At 40.8% G+C, this 19215-nt stretch overlaps 2 protein-coding genes across 4 annotated transcripts in view; one reads left to right on the top strand and one right to left on the bottom strand.

Annotated features, from left to right (window-relative positions):
* Positions 1-5488, top strand: part of ESCO1 (establishment of sister chromatid cohesion N-acetyltransferase 1) — a 90258-nt gene extending 84770 nt beyond the window's left edge. For all 3 annotated transcript variants that reach the window (XM_047793885.1, XM_047793884.1, XM_047793882.1), the window contains one exon: positions 4283-5488. In XM_047793885.1, the coding sequence (XP_047649841.1) occupies positions 4283-4430 (148 nt within the window). In that variant the 3' untranslated portion in view covers positions 4431-5488. The remainder of the gene's footprint in view (positions 1-4282) is intronic.
* A 6793-nt stretch (positions 5489-12281) lies between these two features.
* GREB1L (GREB1 like retinoic acid receptor coactivator) overlaps positions 12282-19215 on the bottom strand; it is a 268658-nt gene continuing 261724 nt past the window's right edge. The window contains exons 30-34 of the mRNA XM_047793881.1: positions 18186-18413; positions 17166-17307; positions 15770-15970; positions 13165-13303; positions 12282-12445 (exon numbers count right to left, since the gene is read on the bottom strand). Coding sequence (XP_047649837.1) covers positions 12282-12445; positions 13165-13303; positions 15770-15970; positions 17166-17307; positions 18186-18413 — 874 coding nt within the window. The remainder of the gene's footprint in view (positions 12446-13164; positions 13304-15769; positions 15971-17165; positions 17308-18185; positions 18414-19215) is intronic.

Below are 19215 nucleotides of genomic sequence, written 5' to 3'. Positions count from 1 at the left end.
GAGGCTACAGCTCCAATTCAACCCCTAGCCTGGGAACCTCCATATGCCGCAGGAGCGGCCCAAGAAATAGCAACAACAACAAAAAGACAAAAGACAAAAAAAATAAAAAAATAAATAAAAAATAAATAAAAGAAAATTAAAGAAATGGAAAAAATTTTTTTCCTTGTGATGCGAACGAACTCTTAGGATTTATTCTCTTACCAACTTTCATATATAATATACAGTAGTGTTAATAATATTTATCATGTTGTATGTTACATCCCTAACACTTATTTATCTTACAACTAGAAGTTTGTACCTTTCGTTTGCTTTTATCCCATTTCTCCTCTCACAACCCCTGCTTGTCATAATCACAAATCTGTTCTCTTTTTATGAGTTTAAAGTATATGGAGTTCCTGTCGTGGCTCAGTGGTTAATGAATCTGACTAGGAACCATGATGTGGGTTCGATCCCTGGCCTCGTTCAGTGGGTTAAGGATCCATTGTTGCAGTGAGCTTTAGTGTAGGTTACAGAACCAGCTTGGATCCACGTTGCTGTGGCTCTGGCATAGGATGGTGGCTACAGCTCTGATTGGACCCCTAGCCTGGGAACCTCCATGTGCTGCAGGTGTGGCTCTAGAAAAGACCCCCCCAAAAATATATATATATATATGTATATATATAATTGGCCTATAATACTTTCTTAGTTCCTATTATACAACATAGTGTTTCCATATTTCTATACATTTCAAAATGATCACTACAGTAAGTCTAGTTAAGGACATGTCATCATACCAAGATATTACATAGTTATTGACTGTATTCTCTACACTTTACATTTCATACTGGTGACTCATTTATTTTGTACCACTTAATCTCCTGAACCTATTTCTCCCCCTACCTTCAACCCCCATCACCCTGCCCTGGCAACAACATCTTTCTTCTCTATCTATAACTGTTTTTCTATTTTGTTACGATTGTTTTGTTTCTTAGATTCTATGTATCAGTGGAATATATAGTATTTGTTTTTGACTTATTTCACCCTCTAGGTCCATCTGTGTTGTTGTAAATGGCAAGATTTCATTTTTTTTTATGGCTGAGTAATACTCCATTGTGTGTGTGTGTGTGTGTGTACACACAACACACCTTTTTTTTTTTTCTTTTTAGGGCTGTACCCTCAGCATATGAAGTTCCTAGGCTAGGGGTCTAATTGGAGCTGTAGCCGATGGCCTACACCACAGCCACAGCAACGCAAGATCCTAGCTGCATCTACAACCTACATGACAGCTCACGATAATGCCGGATCCTTAACCCACTGAGCAAGGCGGGGATCAAACCCACAACCTCATGGTTCCTAGTCATATTCGTTTCTGCTGCACCACAACGGGAACTCCCCACACCACACCTTCTTAAAATGATGGGTATTTAATTTGCTTCCATATTTTGTCTGTTGTAGATAATGCTACAGTGAACATAGAGGTGCATGTATCTTTTCTATTAAGTGTTTTTGTTTTATTTGGGTAAATACACAGGAGTGGAATTCCTAGATCATATGGTAGTTATTATTTTTAAGTTTTTGAGGAGTCTCCATACCATTTTCCATAGTGGCTTTATCAGTTTATGTTTCCACATGCCATGTAGGAGTATCTCCTTGCCAACACTTGTTATTTTTTCATTTAGAAATAGCCTTTCTGACCAGCGTGAGGTGACATTGTGGTTTTGATTTGCATTTCCCTGAATAGTGATATTGGACATCTTTTCACGTGCCTGTTGGCCACTTGTGTGTCTTCCTTGGAAAAAAATGTCTTTGTGGATTCTCTGTCCATGTTTTGATCAGGCTGTTTGTCTTTTTTCAGTGTTGAGTTGTATGAATTCTTTGTGTATTTGGAGTATTAACTCCTTGTTGGATTTTTTGCAGCTGTCTTCTCCCATTCAGTGGGTAGCTTTTTTGCTCATCTTTTTAAAGTATGACACTTAACTGGGTTATATCAGAAAGCTGAGTAACCATCACCACTGTCTAATCATAGGATATTCCCATCACTCTCCTCACAACCCAAATACCTAGGAGTTGCCTGGTAGTGGGGATTCAGTGCTTTCACTGCTGTGGCCCAGGTTCAGTTCTTGTTCTGGGAACTGAGGTCTCATATCAAGCTGAAACATGCAGCCAGAAAAAAAGGGACAAATCCTTCAACAACCCAGTATCCCATTTCCTTCTCCCCCCAGCTTCTGACAACCACTAATCTACTCTTATCTCAATAGATTGCCTATTCTGAACATTTTTTTTCTTTTTACTTTTTAGGGCTGCACCCATGGCATGTGGAGGTTCCCAGGCTAGGGGTCCAGTCGCAGCTGTAGCTGCTAGCTTCACCACAGCCACAGCACCACAGGATCTGAGCCGCATCTTTGACCTACACCACAGCTGATGGCAGCACCGGATCCTTAACCCACTGAGCGAGGCAGGAATCAAACCCCCAACGTCATGGATCTTAGTTGGATTCATTTCTGCTGTGCCACGACAGAAACTCCTGAACATTTTTTTATAAACTGATTCCCATGACCTTTTGTGACTGTTTTCTTTCACTTAGCGTGTTTCAAGGATCATCCATGTTGTAACATGTTTTTGATTTTGAACTCCAAATTATGTATCTTTTTTTGTCACTTGTTTTTTTAGTGTCATATCTAAGAAACCATTTCCTCATCCAGGGCCACACATTTTCTTTCAATAATTTGTAATTTTAGTTCTTATATTTAAATAAATTTTAAATAAATTTTTAAATAAATTTTTAATAAATTTTTGTATATGATGTGAGGCAGGATCCAGCTTCATTCTTCTGCATGTGGATATCCAGTTGTTCCAGCACCATTTATTAAGGACCTTTCTTTCTTTCTTTTTTGGTCTTTTGTCTTTTTAGGGCTGGACCCATGGCATATGGAGGTTCCCAGGCTAGGGATCAAATCAGAGCTACAGCTGCCAGCCTAACTGCTGAGTGATGAAGGGAACTCCTGCAGTTGGATTCATAACTTACTGCACCACAGCAGGAACTCCAGGTCTTACACCTCTTTATTAAATTTAATCCTATGTATTTATTACTCTTTCACTGTTACTGTAAATGGACTTTTCTTTTCTTCTTTTTTTTTTTTGTCTTTTAGGACCACACCCGCAGCATATGGAGATTCCCAGGCTAGGGGTTGAATCAGAGCTGCAGCTAGCTGCCAGCCTACTCCAAAGCCACAGCAACGCAGGATCCAAGCCGCATCTGTGACCTACACGACAGCTCACTGCAACACCAGATCCTTAACCCACTGAGCAAGGCCAGGGATCAAACCCACATTCTCAGGGATGCTAGTCGGGTTTGCTAACTGCCAAGTGACATGGGAACTCCAAATGTACTTTTCTAAATTTCATTTTGAATTATTCGTTGCAAGTGTGTAGAATCATAATTAATTTTTAATATTGGTCTTATATCCTGCAGCCTTTTTAACTAATTTTATTAGATGTAATCATTCTTTTGTGAATTACTTAGGATTTTTGTGTATAAAAGATTATGTCATCTGTAAAAAGAGATAATTTTACTTCTTTTCCAGTGTGGCTTCTTTTTCTTTTGCTTGTCAAATTGCCCTGTATGTATATGTATATATGTACATACATATACATACTACACCTTCTTTGTACATTCTTCCGTCGCTAGACATTTAGGTTGTTTCCTTGTCTTGGCTATTGTAAATAGAGCTGCTATGAACATAGGGGCACATGTATCTTTTTGAATTATATCTTTGTCTCAATATATGCCAAGGAGTGGGATTGCTGGATTGTATGGCGCAGAGTTGTTGAGTATTTTTATCATGAAAAGGGGTTCAATAAATGTTTTTAAAACCATTGTTGCTTTTATAAAATAATGATTTTTTTTTTCTTGTCTTTTTTAGGGCTGCACCTGTGGCCTGTGAAGGTTCCCAGGCTAGGGGTCCAATCAGAGCTATAGCTGCTCACCTATAGCTATAGGATCTGAGCCGTGTCTGCCACCTACACCACAGCTCACCACAATGCCAGATCCATAACCTGCTGGGTGAGGCTAGGGATTGAACCTGTGTCCTCACATTTACTAGTCAGATCGTTTCTGCTGATCCATGATGGGAAGTCCCTAAAACAGTGATTTTTAACAGTTTCTAGAATATAAATCATTATGTCAAAAGTTTTTCTGTTTAAATTGTATTTGACAGGTCTAATTGTAATGATTAAAAATAATAACACCTTTTTTTTTACCCTTTTCCACCCCCTCCCTTTTCGTTTTTTTTTTTTTAAATAGGAGTAACTTTATATATGGCTCATATTTGAGTAAAGAAGAAATTGCTTTCTCAGATCCTACTCCAGATGGAAAACTGTTTGCAACACAGTACTGTGGCACCGGTCAGTTTCTGGTATATAATTTTATTAATGGACAAAATAGCACCTAAAATAAATTCATGCCTACAGTATCAGAAGACATCTACTGAAGAGAATGGATTGGTTGCTGTCTTTAACCAGGAACTAGGGCCATTTTTATTACAATGAACTCAGGACTGGCAACAACCATAAGGTTGTTCCATTTTCATAAAATTGGAAAAAATGCAGTAATTGCTTATTGTTGTTTTTGTTTTTTAAAGAAGATATTTTATTATCTTTTACAGAAATTTATGATTGATGTATTTTATCTATAGTTATTTAGACATGTTTACATGCAGCAGATAATTGTTCATAGTGGACTGAAAACTTAATGCAAGGACTATGGTCTCAGTGATAAGTATATTTTGAAGTTCTTAATTATGGAAATATACCAGTGTAGCTTGGTACTGTATTTTTTTATATTGATCTGCTGATACCAGTTATAGTTGTAAAGATTGTATTTTCCCAGAGTGGAAACCAGTGTTTTTGCATCATTAATAAAGGAGGGTATGATATTACATATTTAGGAATTCACAGCTAATTCTTAAAGGGCCTGAAGTACACTTTAAAGAAATTCTTACAAAAAAGGAAAGCTCCATTAGCAAGGAAGAATTTGAAGTATTGAGCTTTTTCTTCCATTTTACTCTTTCCTATTCTGATGGCAGCAAGAACTGGAAGGTGGGAAAGAACTGAGGCTTTCCTTTTTGGAGAGCTATAAATGACTAGAATTAGAATGGGACCCTTTAGTTTATTATTCTTTTGTTCTGGTTTTACTTTTTAAAATAAATGAAAATTTGGCACACTTAGGGTGTTAACAAATCCCAAAGAGTCTGATAAAAAACCCTGTGGAATAGTTGTAAGCTAAATATGATTGACTTGGTATCTGCTTGTTACTCCTCAGAAATACTACACTGCGTATATGTCCTCATTACTGGACTTCATTTTGATACTTGTCTATCCTTCATAGTGCCCTCTACTTTTAAAGGGTTTATATGTTGAAAAACTGCTGTGGCCTTTTATGACCTGTATATAATTGTAGAATAAAATAATAAAATACTTGATAGCTTTTTCTAAGTGATAAATGTGATAATGGTGTGTTGTTATTGTGTTTTTTTCAGGGAGTTTGTTAGGTTTGCTACCTTGAAATACGATTAAAATACTGGCTTCTTAAAAGGTGGTTTTCATGAGTTTGCCAAAGGATTAGTATGTCGGTGACATCTCAGTAGACAAGGTCCTAACGTGAGAATTTTCTGGTTTCCAAAGAAACAACCATGGCCCAAGAAAGAAGCACCACTATGGTTTAACATAGAGTAATTTTATGAGCTGAAATTAAAAGCAGGTAAAAATTAGGGCTTTTAAACTAAGATTTGCAGATGGATATATGTATATGTTATCCTCTATATATATTATCCCCCTAAGTGTGCTTTTAAAATTAATAGAGTGGTGTAAGACTCTGCTCTTGTAAGCTGGGATGATTAGTCAGTGTAACCATTGTCCTCAGGTTCATCATGATGGTCTGACTCTTGACACTGCTTTTCCCTTTGGGCTTGAGACTCTTCTAGTCATCCCTGGTCTCATTATTTGCCTGTCAGGAACTGTAATTTTTTAAAAACATGGTGAAGTTTTTCGGGTGTAGTGTAAATATTCTAGATACTGTCAATGTCATAATATGGCCCCAGTTTTCATAAAGCAATAAATAGTATGCCTCTTTTGGGAGCCAAACTTGGTAGTCTCAAGGGGAGTTGGGGTTAGAGAGGATGTATTTATTGGTTGGTTTAAAGGTTACCATTACTAGGAAAACAGTATTTTCATGTTTATATTAAAGACACAGCCCCTCAATAACTTTTACAGTCTAGCTGTTTCTCTAGGAATAGAAATAATAGAATTATTAATAATGTCTAACATTTGAGTGCCATGTGTCATACCTTATATTTAGTGATGGATTATTTATTTATTTATTTATTTATTTTGTCCTTTTAGAGCTGCCCCTGCAGCATACAGAGGTTCCCAGGCTAGGGGTCTAATCAGAGCTGTTGCTGCCAGCCTACACCACAGCCACGGCAACACCGGATCTGAGCCCCATCTGTGACCTACCCCACAGCTCACAGCAATGCGGGATCCTTAACCCACGGAGCGAGGTCAGGAATTGAACCCTCAAACTCATGGTTCCTAGTCCGATTCATTTCTGCGTGCCACGACAGGAACTCTTTTTTTTTTTTTTTTTTTTAATTATTGTGGCAGCCCCATGAGGTAGAGTTGTCAAGTGAGGAAACTGGAACTGAAAAGATACTTCAGAGACTGTAGTAGCAGTCTTGGTGAAAGATGTTGAAGACTGATGCTATCTATGATCTGTGGGTGAAGATGAGGAGTCAGACTTGGAGAAGATAAAATTTAGGAATTGATGAAGTTGATAACTGACCAGAGAAGGATCATGATGGAGTATCTAGAGTAATTTTTTTTTTGTCTTTTTCTTTTCTAGGGCCGCACCTGAGGGATATGGAGGTTCCCAGGCTAGAGGTCTAATTGGAGCTGTTGCTGCCAGCCTACGCCAGAGCCATAGCAATGCAGGGATTCAAGCTGCATCTGTGATGTACACCATAGCTGAAGGCAATGCCGCATCCTTAACCCACTGAGCAAGGCGAGGGATCAAACCTGCAACCTCGTGGTTCCTGGTTGGATTCGTTAACCACTGAGCCACGACGGGAACTCCGGTAATTTTGATTTGGGTAACTGAGTGGGCAGACTGACTGAAAAGGGTGTGTTGAAAATTATGTTGGGAAGATTGTATGGGGAAGGATGAGAGCTCAGTTTTGGTTACAATTTTAAGGTAGTTCTAGAATCTCCAAATGGAGATATCTATTTGGTGTATAACTAAACATAGATCTAGAGTGTGGGAAAAGTTTGAACTAAGGAAAATTGTTGGTTTCGTTATTTGAAGATTTAGAAGAGATAGCCACCCTGGGGTTTATAAAACGAGAGCGTAGGAGAGAGTTGTGTGGAACACTGTCTTTTAAGATCTCAAAGAACATCTGAGAACACGTGTGCAAGGAAGAACCAGGAGAGAGTGGTGGAACCCGAGACCCAGAACCGTCAACACCATCACACCGCAAGTGAGGGCTGGAGTGGTGATAGAAAAAGAAGAGCAGTCTACAGAATGGTGGAGGCACTAGTGGGTACAGTGAGTAAACACCAATGGCTACCATTGTCCAAAGAGGTTGATTCTCTAATTGCTGATTACATAAAGGTGCCTATAAATTTTCTTTCAGCTACCCTTGAATAGTAGTTCCATCATAAAATGTCTAGGATATAGGCATTATAGGAACCAAAAGTGTAGACAGGACCACAAGATCTAATGGGTTTTGCCTTTATCTGCATGGGCATACAATGGTTTTATTTCATTTTGTAATCATTATAAAAATCACTATTTTATCAGTTCATAACATGCAGGAGTGAACTTGGTATATCTACTAAGAGTATGACTAGCAAAAGAGCACTAAGTACAGTAGACATGCAGTGATATTTTAATTGTTGTTGCTTACTTTGCATGGCTGCCCAGCTAAGGGTCTGGGTAGGAATACAGCCATGTTTCTGCCTAGCTGTATTTCACAGGGATTAAGGTGACTAAACTGATTTTTGGGGTAGTGACGGTAGACATACATACAGCTTCCACCTGTTCTCATGGCTCTTGGGCTTTCTGGCAGATAAAGGGAAGATTGCATTTTATAACAACAAAGAAGTGGTAAGAAAACTTATTTATGTTGCTCTTTCTTTCAACTTAATGCATCTGCTGTCATAGTCACTAAAGTACAGCTGACCTTTGAACAACGTAGGGGCTAGGGGCGCCAACCCCCCCCCCACAGTTGAAAATCAGGTGTAACTTTACAATCAGTTCTTCATATTAGCCCTTTCAATCTGTGGATTTAACCAACCATGGATCTTGAACTGTAGTACATACTTTTTTTTGGAGGGGGAGGGGGTCTGCATGTCAGTGGACCTGTGTAGCTGAAAGCTGTGTTGTTGAAAAGTCAACCATAGAGCTTTCCTTAACTTATTTGTACTTAACCTCAGAGGTCCTTCCCTTCATTTTTTTTCCTTTTTTGAGGGGGGTGGGTGCTGCATCTATGGCATATGGAAGTTCCTGGGCCAGGGATGAAATCCAAGCTGCAGCTGCAGCCTGTGTGACAGCTGCAGCAACACAGGATCCGTAACTTGCTGCACCACAGAGGGAACTCCTCTGAAGTCATATTTAGTAAGTTTTTTTCAGGGAAGCACAGGGTTTCATTGTTTTATCAGTATTCTTAGACCTAGAGGGAGTTTAAGGGCCAGTTTCCACGACTGAAGACAAGCCTGAAGAATGTTCTTTGGATGTTGTTCACCTGTTCGTGGTTGACTATGAAGGTATAGCAGTCAGAGTTTCATAGTTAGCAGTCTTTCTAAGGCAGCTGCTTTGGAGTATGCACTGGAACACCGGCAGTTTCTCCTTGCTCCTGAATCTGTCATCATACTTAAAATTTGTTGCCCCTCCTAATGTACCAGCCAGGGGCCTTTGGCCCTGAAGAATGTTTTTATGGTTCTATATCAAAGTCTATTATTTTAGCACTTTTTTATTTTGGCCATGCTTATGGCATGTGGAAGTTCCCAGGCCAGGGAACAAAACCCTGAGCAACCTGAGCCGCTTCAGAGACAACACCAGGTCCTTAACACGCTGTGCCACGAGAAAAACAACTATTTTAGCACTCTTGATATGATAGAACTGAAAAGCATTTTTTGGGGGGGGGAATAATTTATTCTCAAAAGTTGGTAAAATAAGTTGGAAGGGTTCCTTCATGGCTCAGTGGGTTAAAGATTGGCATTGTCACTACTGTGGTACAGGCCTGGAAACTTCTGTATGCTGCAGGCGAGGCCAAAAAAAAAAAAAAGGAAATTGGAGAGTAACACCTTATGTAATACTACACATTTCTACCATCCCAAAATTTTGCTTTTCGGGACACCAGGGTGAGTGTAGTTGCCATCTATAAAATATTGGGGATGTACCATGAATATGTTTCTTTAATGATCATTTCTGGATCTCTTGTCTGTAATTATGTGGCACTCCACAAGTGGGTGTAGTGTGTGGATACTTTATACATGTCTTTGTATATAAGCTAGAGATTTATTTAGCCCTTTCTTGGACTGTTAGGCTAGAATAGTACAATCTTAGAGTCATCCAACCTGTGACAAGTGGACTTCCAGCCTTTCTTGGACAGTGCCAGACTTGGGAGCTCATTCCATTTTTGAACATACCAGAAACTTAAAGAAAACAAACTTTCTTTTTTTGGAGGATGGGAGAGAATTTTAATACATTCACAAAAATCAAATGAAAGGACAAGAACATACTGTAGACACAACTTAAGACAATTTAGAATCATAAACAAAATGTGAGGTAGACTGGCTAGTGAAATTCACCAAATTTTGGTTAAGAAAATTTTACAGTAATAAAGTAATACAGGTGCCTCCTTTTCTAAAAATCACAAAAAAGCAATTGCATAAATTACAGCCAAAAAAATTGAATACAACAATTCTCATTGTAATTTTAGTTTACATTCAGTATTGACCTGTGTGAACTGTCGTATCATGGCCAGGTTCAACAGGTCTCCAGGTCAATTATTATGCAGGCCTAGTGAGCACATTCACACCACAGTATTCTCCGGGATGGCAAGGCTCGAAGTGGGACACGCCAGGGTATGTAGTACTAAGCATGGTGTCCTGTGCTTGTGCAATTTTATCCTTAAAGGAGAAGGACCTAACATTCTTTAAAAGAGTTATACTGATGATTTTAAACTGCTGGTTTTAAAAGACCCAAACCTTGGTAAGATAGACATTGAAAAGAATAGGCAGGTCAATTTGAATTCTCCACCATTTTTGGGATGGTCTTTGGGCTTTATTCTGGCATTTCTCTTCCTCAGAGTTAAGTAGTATTTAAGAGATCATAATCACTTTATCTTTTCAGAGTACAGCCTTACCTAATATGGACTCCCTGTAGCTAAAGTAACTACTTTAAAAAAAATTTGTTTTTCCTTAGACTGTGAAGTCATAAAGCCAGAAGAAACACTGAAAAGCCATCTGCCTCAGGTACAACTGTTTTAAGATTATTTCAAGCTTTTTTTTTTTTTTTTGCTCTATATAGTAAATATTATTGCACAGATGGTGGGTTTCTTGATGTTATCTGCATTGGGCCTTTTCAATAAACAGGAACAACTGAAATACATTCTTATCTAAATTCGCCTGCTTCAGAACATACCTCTTTGCCAGAAATTCTGTTGTGCTTAAAATTAAGGAGTATTTTTAAAGCATATAGAAAGCAGGTCCTCTCTGAAAGTCAATTAAAAATGGGGTTTAAAGGAATTGTTCAAGATACATATAAAGCATCATGAATAGTTACATTAAAATCAAGAGATCTGAAACCATCTTCAGATTAGTACATTCCATCTTTCACTAGCTGTAAATGCCTCCTTATCACAAACTAATAAAGCTGGTCAGTTAACACTATTTGTTCTAAGTAAACACGGGCTTAGTAGGCCCCTCTCAGTAGTTTGGGCCACAAATAAGATTCAAGTAAAAAGGGCCGTTTTAAGTGGGGATAAAATGGGCTAGTGAGAAAAATGTCAAGATTATTTAATGATGAGAATTGGAGTAATTTAGAGTAAACTTCCAATAGACTTACTTTGTTCTAGAATTTTTTAAAAAATGTTTTTGATTAAAATAATGAGCTAAGAAATGTGTAGAAACTTATGCCTCCTACTGTTGATTTTAATGAGTCAATCCTACATCACTGGTAGGATTAAGTAAAACAGCCTCTCTCTTTCTATGGCTCTGTTTCCCATTCAGCAATTTCTATGGTATTATCAGTATAAGGCAGCTAATGTTCATTCAGTGTATCTTTTAAAGGAAAGGTTGCTTTAGTCTTGGAAAGGAAATACACTAGTTCCACTCCACACAAATCCTTAGCCTGCCTGCCACTTAGCTCTGCTGGTGCCCACTGCTTAATTCCAACCAAACAGGTTGGATGTGGGTGACTGCTGAAAGCTGCTTAATTGGCTCATCTACCGAGTCAGGTTCTCCATGTACAAGATTAATCCCTGTTCCCTATTCTCATAGATTTGGTGTGCTTAAGAGACTGGAAATGTTTTTAAAGAATGGATAAAGCAAAAGAACTTCAGCCAAGAGAAGCTGCTTAAATACACATAATGCCTGCTCTGCATTTACTAATTTGTTCAGTTTAAATAGTAAACTTTTTACTCCTGTGGAAATTTTGCCAAACGTTTCAATACATATAAGATTATAAATCTTAAAACTAACACTGCACAGAGAAAGACAAAGCTACTTCTTTTTTTTTTTTTTAAATACAAGTATCTTCTACATTCTATCATTTTCAGACCCCTGAGTAATACTGTACCAAAGTACAGATCTGAAGAGAAACTGAGGGTTCTGGCCTCAAACGTTAATCTTCAATGAATCCACACCAACGGCGTGAGTCTCATGTAACACATTCAGGCTGGCTAATGCCGAGTCAGTTTCCCCCAACCTAGCGTAGTAGAAAAAATAATTCAGACTCCATGTTGCTTCTCCAAAGCATCTCCTCAGGCTCCCATGGGCAGACCCTGGCTTACATAATTGCATAACTACCTGGGTGGAGTTAACCTGAATTTAAGGTCCTGAAATTGGAACTGAAGGAGAGTGATGCCCCCAAAGACCTGGGTCATATGTGAGGGGTTCTTTGGAGAATAGACAAATATGTTGCACTTTGCTCCACAGTGATTGTACTTTAAAGGAAAAAAAATCTCAAATAATTGTGCCCCACCCCACCTAGGCATCCCTTTGCTAGTTTTGGTCTCTTCAAAAGCTCATACGTGACGTCCAGTAAGAAAGTAGAGGGGCTTGTCGTCACTGCTGTTAGCGGTTTGAAACTCGTCCCGGAGGCGGAACTGCCACTCATCCTCCAGCTCTAAGCGGACAATTGTTTGGCGTAAGGAACTTCTGTCTTGGCAGATGACACAGAGGGTAGCACCTTCAGGAGAAGAGCAGAAATGTGTCTTACGCTCAGGGATTGAAGTGATACAGAGTCTTACTATCTCCCTCTGATTATATCACCTAAACCAACATGTGACAGCCGACATAAAGTAACCAATCAGAATTATTATTTTCAATAAACAGTATTGTTACAAATTCAGAAGTTTAAAAGAGCGTAAAGTGACAAACCTCCCAACAGCATCCTCCCTTCCCTTGTGGTGACCACTCTTAAAACCCATGTCATAACGTCTCCTGTGTCCCTCTAGAGCAGGGGCTCTCAACCTCAGCACTGCAGACTAGATGATAATATTGTGGGGGCTGTTTTGTTTTAGGATATTTAGCAGCATCCTCTGCTTCTACCACTCTATGCTAGATCCCATGTGGGATCCAAGCTGCGTCTGCAACCTACACCACAGCTCACAGCAACGCTGGATCCTTAACCCACTGAGCGAGGCCAGGGAGGGAACCTGCATACTTCCTAGTCGGGTTCGTTAATCACTGAGCCACGAAGGGAACTCCAATCTGACTGTCTTAATCTGCATTTAGTCTAACTCCCCTGTTTAAACAAAACAAACTAATCAGTGGCCCTGGTTTAAAGCAAAGTATACAGTTTACGGGCAAAATGATTGTTAAAGTGTTCTTTTTTATCTTTCACCTCTGTATTTTGTGCAGTGGGAACTGATAGCATTCACAAGCAAGATACTAAATTTGATTTACCTTTTAGAAACTTAAATTTCTTAAGAAGATCAGCACCTACAAAAGAGTCACAGAGGTACAAGAGGAGTCCACTGAAACACACCCCTTCACAGTTGACATTGCTGGAGTGGGGTCGGGAGCTGACGTAGCATATGGCCACCTGGAATCAGCAAGCAGAAATAGCACAAGCATTTCAAAAGCAAGTGAAACTTTTGCATCTTTAGCTGAATGAGTAATTGTTCATTTCAGGGTCAGGTAAAGGAAACACTTTTTTTTTTCCCAGGCTGCGTCTGTGGCATATGGAGGTTCCCAGGCCAGGGGTCTAATCGGAGCTGCAGTTGCCGGCCTACACCACAGCCACAGGAACACAGGATCCGAGCCACTTCTGTGACCTACACCGCAGCTCACAGTAGCTCCCTGAACCTGATCCACTAAGTGAGGCCAGGGATCGAACCCACATCTTCATGGATCCTAGTTGGATTTGTTTCTGCTGTGTCATGAAGAGAACTCCCTAATAGTCTTTATAAGATGAAAAAGTTTAAAAACTACCTTCCACAAAAAGTCAGACTTAGGAAAGATTAAATTTTCAGATCACCTTATTGATGAGATTAAAAATTTTTAGTAAGTGTTTCATTTAGATATATGTAAATTTTTAGTTGGGTAGAAGCTTCACACAGTAGTACATGGATGTAAATTTTTAGCTCTACGTGGTTTGTGTGTACAAAAGATAACTTACAAAAACTGCAGCTAAGTAAGTGTAGGATAGTTAGAGTTTGAGAATGGTGTAGTGGCTTACTGTGTGCGCCAGACTGTTCATGTTCAAATATGGTTCCTCTATTTTAGAGGACACCGAGCAAGTCTCTGTAGAGGTAATAGCAGTGCCTGTCCATAGAACTGTTTTGTGAATAAAATGGATAATAGAAACCACTTAGTAGGTGCATAATGAGTGTAGGTGCTGTTAGTAGCAGTGGTCTGGAGACTGTGTTGTCAGACATCTGCAGCCCTGGATTCTGGAGTGACAGCCTTGGGAGACCTGAGTCAGACACGTATAACTTACGTGGATGTCTGTCCCAAAGGGAGTTTTTACATCTGATGGTTTTTAAGGTTCCTTCTGCTCCTAAAACTGCAATTCACTGTCCAACCTGCTGTGCAGATTACTGAGATATTGTAAGATTGAGAATGTAAAATGTTTACACTGTTCAATTTTAAAAACGAGTTTTGAAAATTGAATACAGTTGGATTTTAGTCTTAGGAGGTTGTGTTTGTCAACATATACCTAAAAAAAAAAAAAAATCCTGGAAGGAAACAGTGATAAAAATGTTATGTTTCCATTGCAAGTCATTTTCTTTTTCTTTTTAGGGTTTCACCTGCAGCACATGGAAGTTCCCAGGGTAGGTGTTGAATCAGAACTGTAGCTGCCGACTACACTGGATCATTGACCCACTGAACGAGGCCAGGGTTCGTTACTGTTGAGCCACAACAGGAACTCCTTTGCTTTCTTTCTGTGTATCCTCTATTTTAATTCTTTGAGGAAGATATGTTAATAAATAGGGTAAAACAGAAGAAAAAATTAAAAATAATCCTATGGGGAAGCCTAGTGGAAGAAGTTCTTAAAATCTTGAAGGTCACCAGTGGTCAGAAGCCTAAAGGTACAAGTGGCAAATGAAAAAACTGATAGAGAACTTGAGACAGAGGAGAGTGGGGAAAGAATGAAAAATAAATGAGGGAGTTCCCATCGTAGCGCAGCAGAAATGAATCCAATTAGGAACCATGAGGTTGCAGGTTTGATCCCTGGCCTCGCTCAGTGGGTTAAGGATCTGGTATTGCTGTGGCTGTGGTGTAGGCTGGCAGCTGGAGCTCTGATTGGACCCCTAGCCTGGGAACCTCCATATGCCATAGGTGCGGCCCTAAAAAGACACGGAGTTCCCGTTGTGGCTCAGTGGTTAACGAATCCGACTAGGAACCATGAGCTTGCGGGTTCGATCCCTGGCCTTGCTCAGTGGGTTAATGATCCGGCATTGCCGTGAGCTGTGGTGTAGGTCACAGACGCAGCTCGGATCCCGTGTTGCTATGGCTCTGGCATAGGCCAGTGGCTACAGCTCCGACTGGACCCCTAGCCTGGGAACCTCCACATGCTGTGGGAGCGGCCCTAGAATAGGCAAAAAGAAAAAAAAAGAAAAAAAAAAAAGAAAGAAACAATAGAAAAGCAGAAAGTCCAGGAGTGGGAGCTAAAAGGTCTCCCATGATCCCCTGAATTGTTCAGCAGTCATTGAGCTCCTCTCATCCCCTAAAACAGTGCCTAGAGCCCTGGTGCCTCTGAAGAACTCGGTCTCACAGAGAAATGTCATGCAGTTGTGGTCTGTCTGCTTCATGTCATGAGGGAGAAGCAAGTAACCATTTCTGCCTCAGGTCACCGAGGTGGGCGTCTCAGGGCAGCTGATCTGAGCTAGCTTGCAGGGTCCATGGGCTTATGGCCGGGGAGGGGAATAGGTGTGTATGGGGGGTGCCATCACCCCCAATGTGTACTCTGCTCCTTGTCTGTCTTCCACTTAGGCTTTCAAACGGGATCCAAAATGGGAAAGAACTGGATGGAACAGGTCAGGCACAGCACCAGCCCCTTCTTTACCTCAGGCCCAATGTTAAGGTAGCAGTCGATGGCCAACACGGGACTCCTGAAGTTCTGGATGGCTTTGGGGAAGAGTTTGTACGAGGCATGCTGAAGGAACTTCTCCAGGAGAAACTGTGCAGGGGCTGCCAGTAGCGTATGTTCGCTGTCTGGAGCACAGACATACTGCAGGGGCAAGATAGGTGCTAGGCTCTCTGACACCTGAAATCAGAACCAAGATGGTCATGGGCAACGTGTTGGTCTCTGTGTGAAACTGGCAAGGAAACACTGCATTGCATCCCAACAGTCCCAAAGAATGGCAGTAGCACAGTGACAGGTGTTGGGCTCAAATGTAAGCCTGTCATTCTTGGGTTCCGAAATTTTTTTTCTTTTGTCTTTTTAGGACCACACCCGTGCGTGGCATATGGAGGTTCCCAGGCTAGGGTCCAATTGGAGCTACAGCTGCCGGCCTACACCCCGGCCACAGCAATGCCAGATCCAAGCCGCATCTGCAACATACACCACAGCTCAAGGCAATGCTGGATCCCCCGACCCACTGAGCAAGGCCAGGATCGAACCCGTAACCTCATGGTTCTTAGATTTGTTTCCGCTGTGCCATGACAGGAACTACCAAAATTTTCTTCCCTTGGAAATAGTGCAGTTGGATGTAACATCACCTGGGCACATCAAGGGCAGGAGCAAATGCAAAGTAGGTGGCTTTGAAAGTACATTTAGTAGGTACACTGTGAGGGCCAAGAGGAAGCCTCTTGCAGCTCAGCTGGATGTGGATGGGTTAAATCCTATCCCATCCCCCCCCCCCCAAAAAAAAAAGACAACATAGCAGAGAGGTTTCTAAGCTCCACTGGGGAGCTTAGAATGATTGCTTTAAATGATTAGATACCAGTGAATATCTTAAACAGAAGAGGGTAGGCCCATGGAATTAACCCTTAACAGGTTTTGATCTGCAAAAAAAAAAACTGGCAAAAGACCACATGAGCGTCTTGATTTATATTTCTCTGATGTGTTACATGAAGAATGTACAAGTGTTAACTTTGCCAGTTCAAGAATGTTGAATGCCCCTTGATGGAGTTAAGCCTTAAGTCTAAAGAAAGGTAATTTTCTTAAGTTTTCAAAATCCAGGTTTGGGAGTTCTCTTGTGGGTTAAGGATTGGGTGTGCTCACTGCAGTGGCTTGGGTTGCTGCTGTGGTGCAAGTTTCTGGCCCGGGAACTTACACATGCTGTGGGTGCAGCCAAAAACAAAACAAAAAAATCCAAAATTGATGTTTGGCTCTATCTGAGTCCAAAGTAAGGGAAACTACTACAAGTGGCAAGTGCTTAATGCCAGTACCTAATAATGAAGATACTAATGAGATCATTGTCTTATTTTCAATAGTAGACTCAAGCTTGGAAACTTACCATGATCTTTGGTTTAATGATAAAGTCCCTTTGCCCTCCAACCTGAACTTGCTTCTTCATGAGACTGAAGTTATTAAAGCGGCAGATGAGCAGGCCACTACTGTTTGTTCTCAGGTTAAAGTCAACATCTTCACAGAAATACCTAAATTATAATCACAAAGATAGGTTGTCTTGACTACCTGTCACATCTCAAGCATGATTACACACAGGGAAATGTGTGGCAGAAGTCAGGATACAGCCTCAAGCAGAAGCAGCCTTTTCCCCTCGTGGAGCCGGCTCTCCTAACACTGGCCTTTGAACCTCCGATTTGGGTCTTCCAGCCACTCAGGAAGGGGAAGGTGAGGTGACAGGTCCCGGACGTTCTGCAGTGCCTCAGGTGTTCCTGAACTGAAGCTGGACAGCACATTCTGTGCACTCTTGTGGGACAGAAGTGTAGAGCTGCCCCCACAGTTTTAAAATCCTGGCTGTGAACCGGTGAAGTATCGGCCAAATTTAAAACACAGAAGTGAATTAACTACAGAATATCCTAATAGCTATAGGGGTGGGGGTTGACATAAGAGGGACTTTATGGCCATTTCAGACTTTCCAGAATGTGGACATAATTTATTCAGGAGGCACGGCCATGGCTAGCTGGGCTTTCCCTACAGGATCCAGATCTCAGGGTCTTGCTAACATTTGAGGAAGTAATTACCTTTTGAGTTCTGAGGGTAGATGAAAGGTTAATCTTGAATGGATTTATGGGTCCACACTGACATATGTTGGTATCACAGTATTTTCTGTGTTTCAGTTCTTGTTGAATAATGAGATGGCCAAGATATGTTTTCCTAAGCATGTGACATTGCAGCATCTATTCTTAAGGGTCTGGGTCAGTTTGAAGGGTGATGAAGGGGTACTTTTTGGGGCTTGTGATCCCCCTTTCTCTGTCCATATAAAGAGAGCCTCAGTCTCTCAAAGACACAGAGACAGGAGCATAAACACTACAGAGGCTGCCTGGGCAGAAACAGTTGGTGCCAGGATTACCTGTTGAAGTCATACTGCACATTCTGAGTCAAGTCTATGTTGAGGAGAATGAAGTCGTGCACGTGGCACCTAGAGAATGGGGATTTGAGGCTCTGAGAAGTCAGTTTGCTGCTCCACTTTTGTATGCCCAGGATTGCGTAGTGGATGATTTTTGGTGTCGCTTCAATGTGCTGCAAGACACTCTTCAAGGACACGTTCTTACTGGAAACTCCTGTTTCCACAGGCTGTCTGTGAAAAGTAGAGTTAATTTATATGAGCGATAAACCAGTGTTACTGAAGAGAGGGTCAGGTAGGAAGAACACGCACACATTGGTATCTGTGAAGGATACGATAAGCTGATTTACTTCCTATTAGCCTGAAATGGAAAAGGATGTCAAGCCAGCTTTCATGCTGCCTGTCACTGCTCACCTAAGGAAGCTGCCTTCTGGGGTTGGGGCTGATCACTTAAAGGCAAAGCGTGATATCCGGCCCATTTCAAAGTGAGTAATGAACAGGGTAACCAAAGGGGTAGCCAGAGCTTAGAAGCACGAGCATATTTCGCAGTACTGATAATTACGGGAGAATAAAGGACTATCTGAAAACCTCACTGGCTTCAAAGCCACAGGGGAAATGGGCACAGAATCACGATACTGAGCTGGAAGGGGCTAGAGACCCTCTGGCACAGTATTTCATGGGGACGTGAACATTTGGGGCCATTTATTGCAGAGGACTTGTCCAGTTTAGCATAATTGCATGGTCCTCGTGGATCCCCTCACCGCTGCCCCAGGAGAACACTGATTTTGGCCTTGACATAATTTTACATGTGATAGAATTGAGACAGAGGTGAAATAACTTCCTTTTCATCCAGATAGTTATGAAGCAGTTGGGACTAAAAAAGCAGGTCTCCTGATTCAGAAGCCAGTGAACTTTCTAAATAAACCACAGTGTCTTTCAGCAGACTTTAATAGCAAACCAAAGCTGTGATGCAGAAATGGTCCAAGAATTTAACAGCATACTGAATGTCTAAAGAATTCCCAAGCCACCACAAAGT

Source organism: Phacochoerus africanus, chromosome 8 (genome assembly GCF_016906955.1).
Source record: "Phacochoerus africanus isolate WHEZ1 chromosome 8, ROS_Pafr_v1, whole genome shotgun sequence".
Taxonomy (NCBI): domain Eukaryota; kingdom Metazoa; phylum Chordata; class Mammalia; order Artiodactyla; family Suidae; genus Phacochoerus; species Phacochoerus africanus.
The sequence above is the reverse complement of the archived record's forward strand: the minus strand, read 5'-3'. Positions and strand labels throughout refer to the sequence as shown.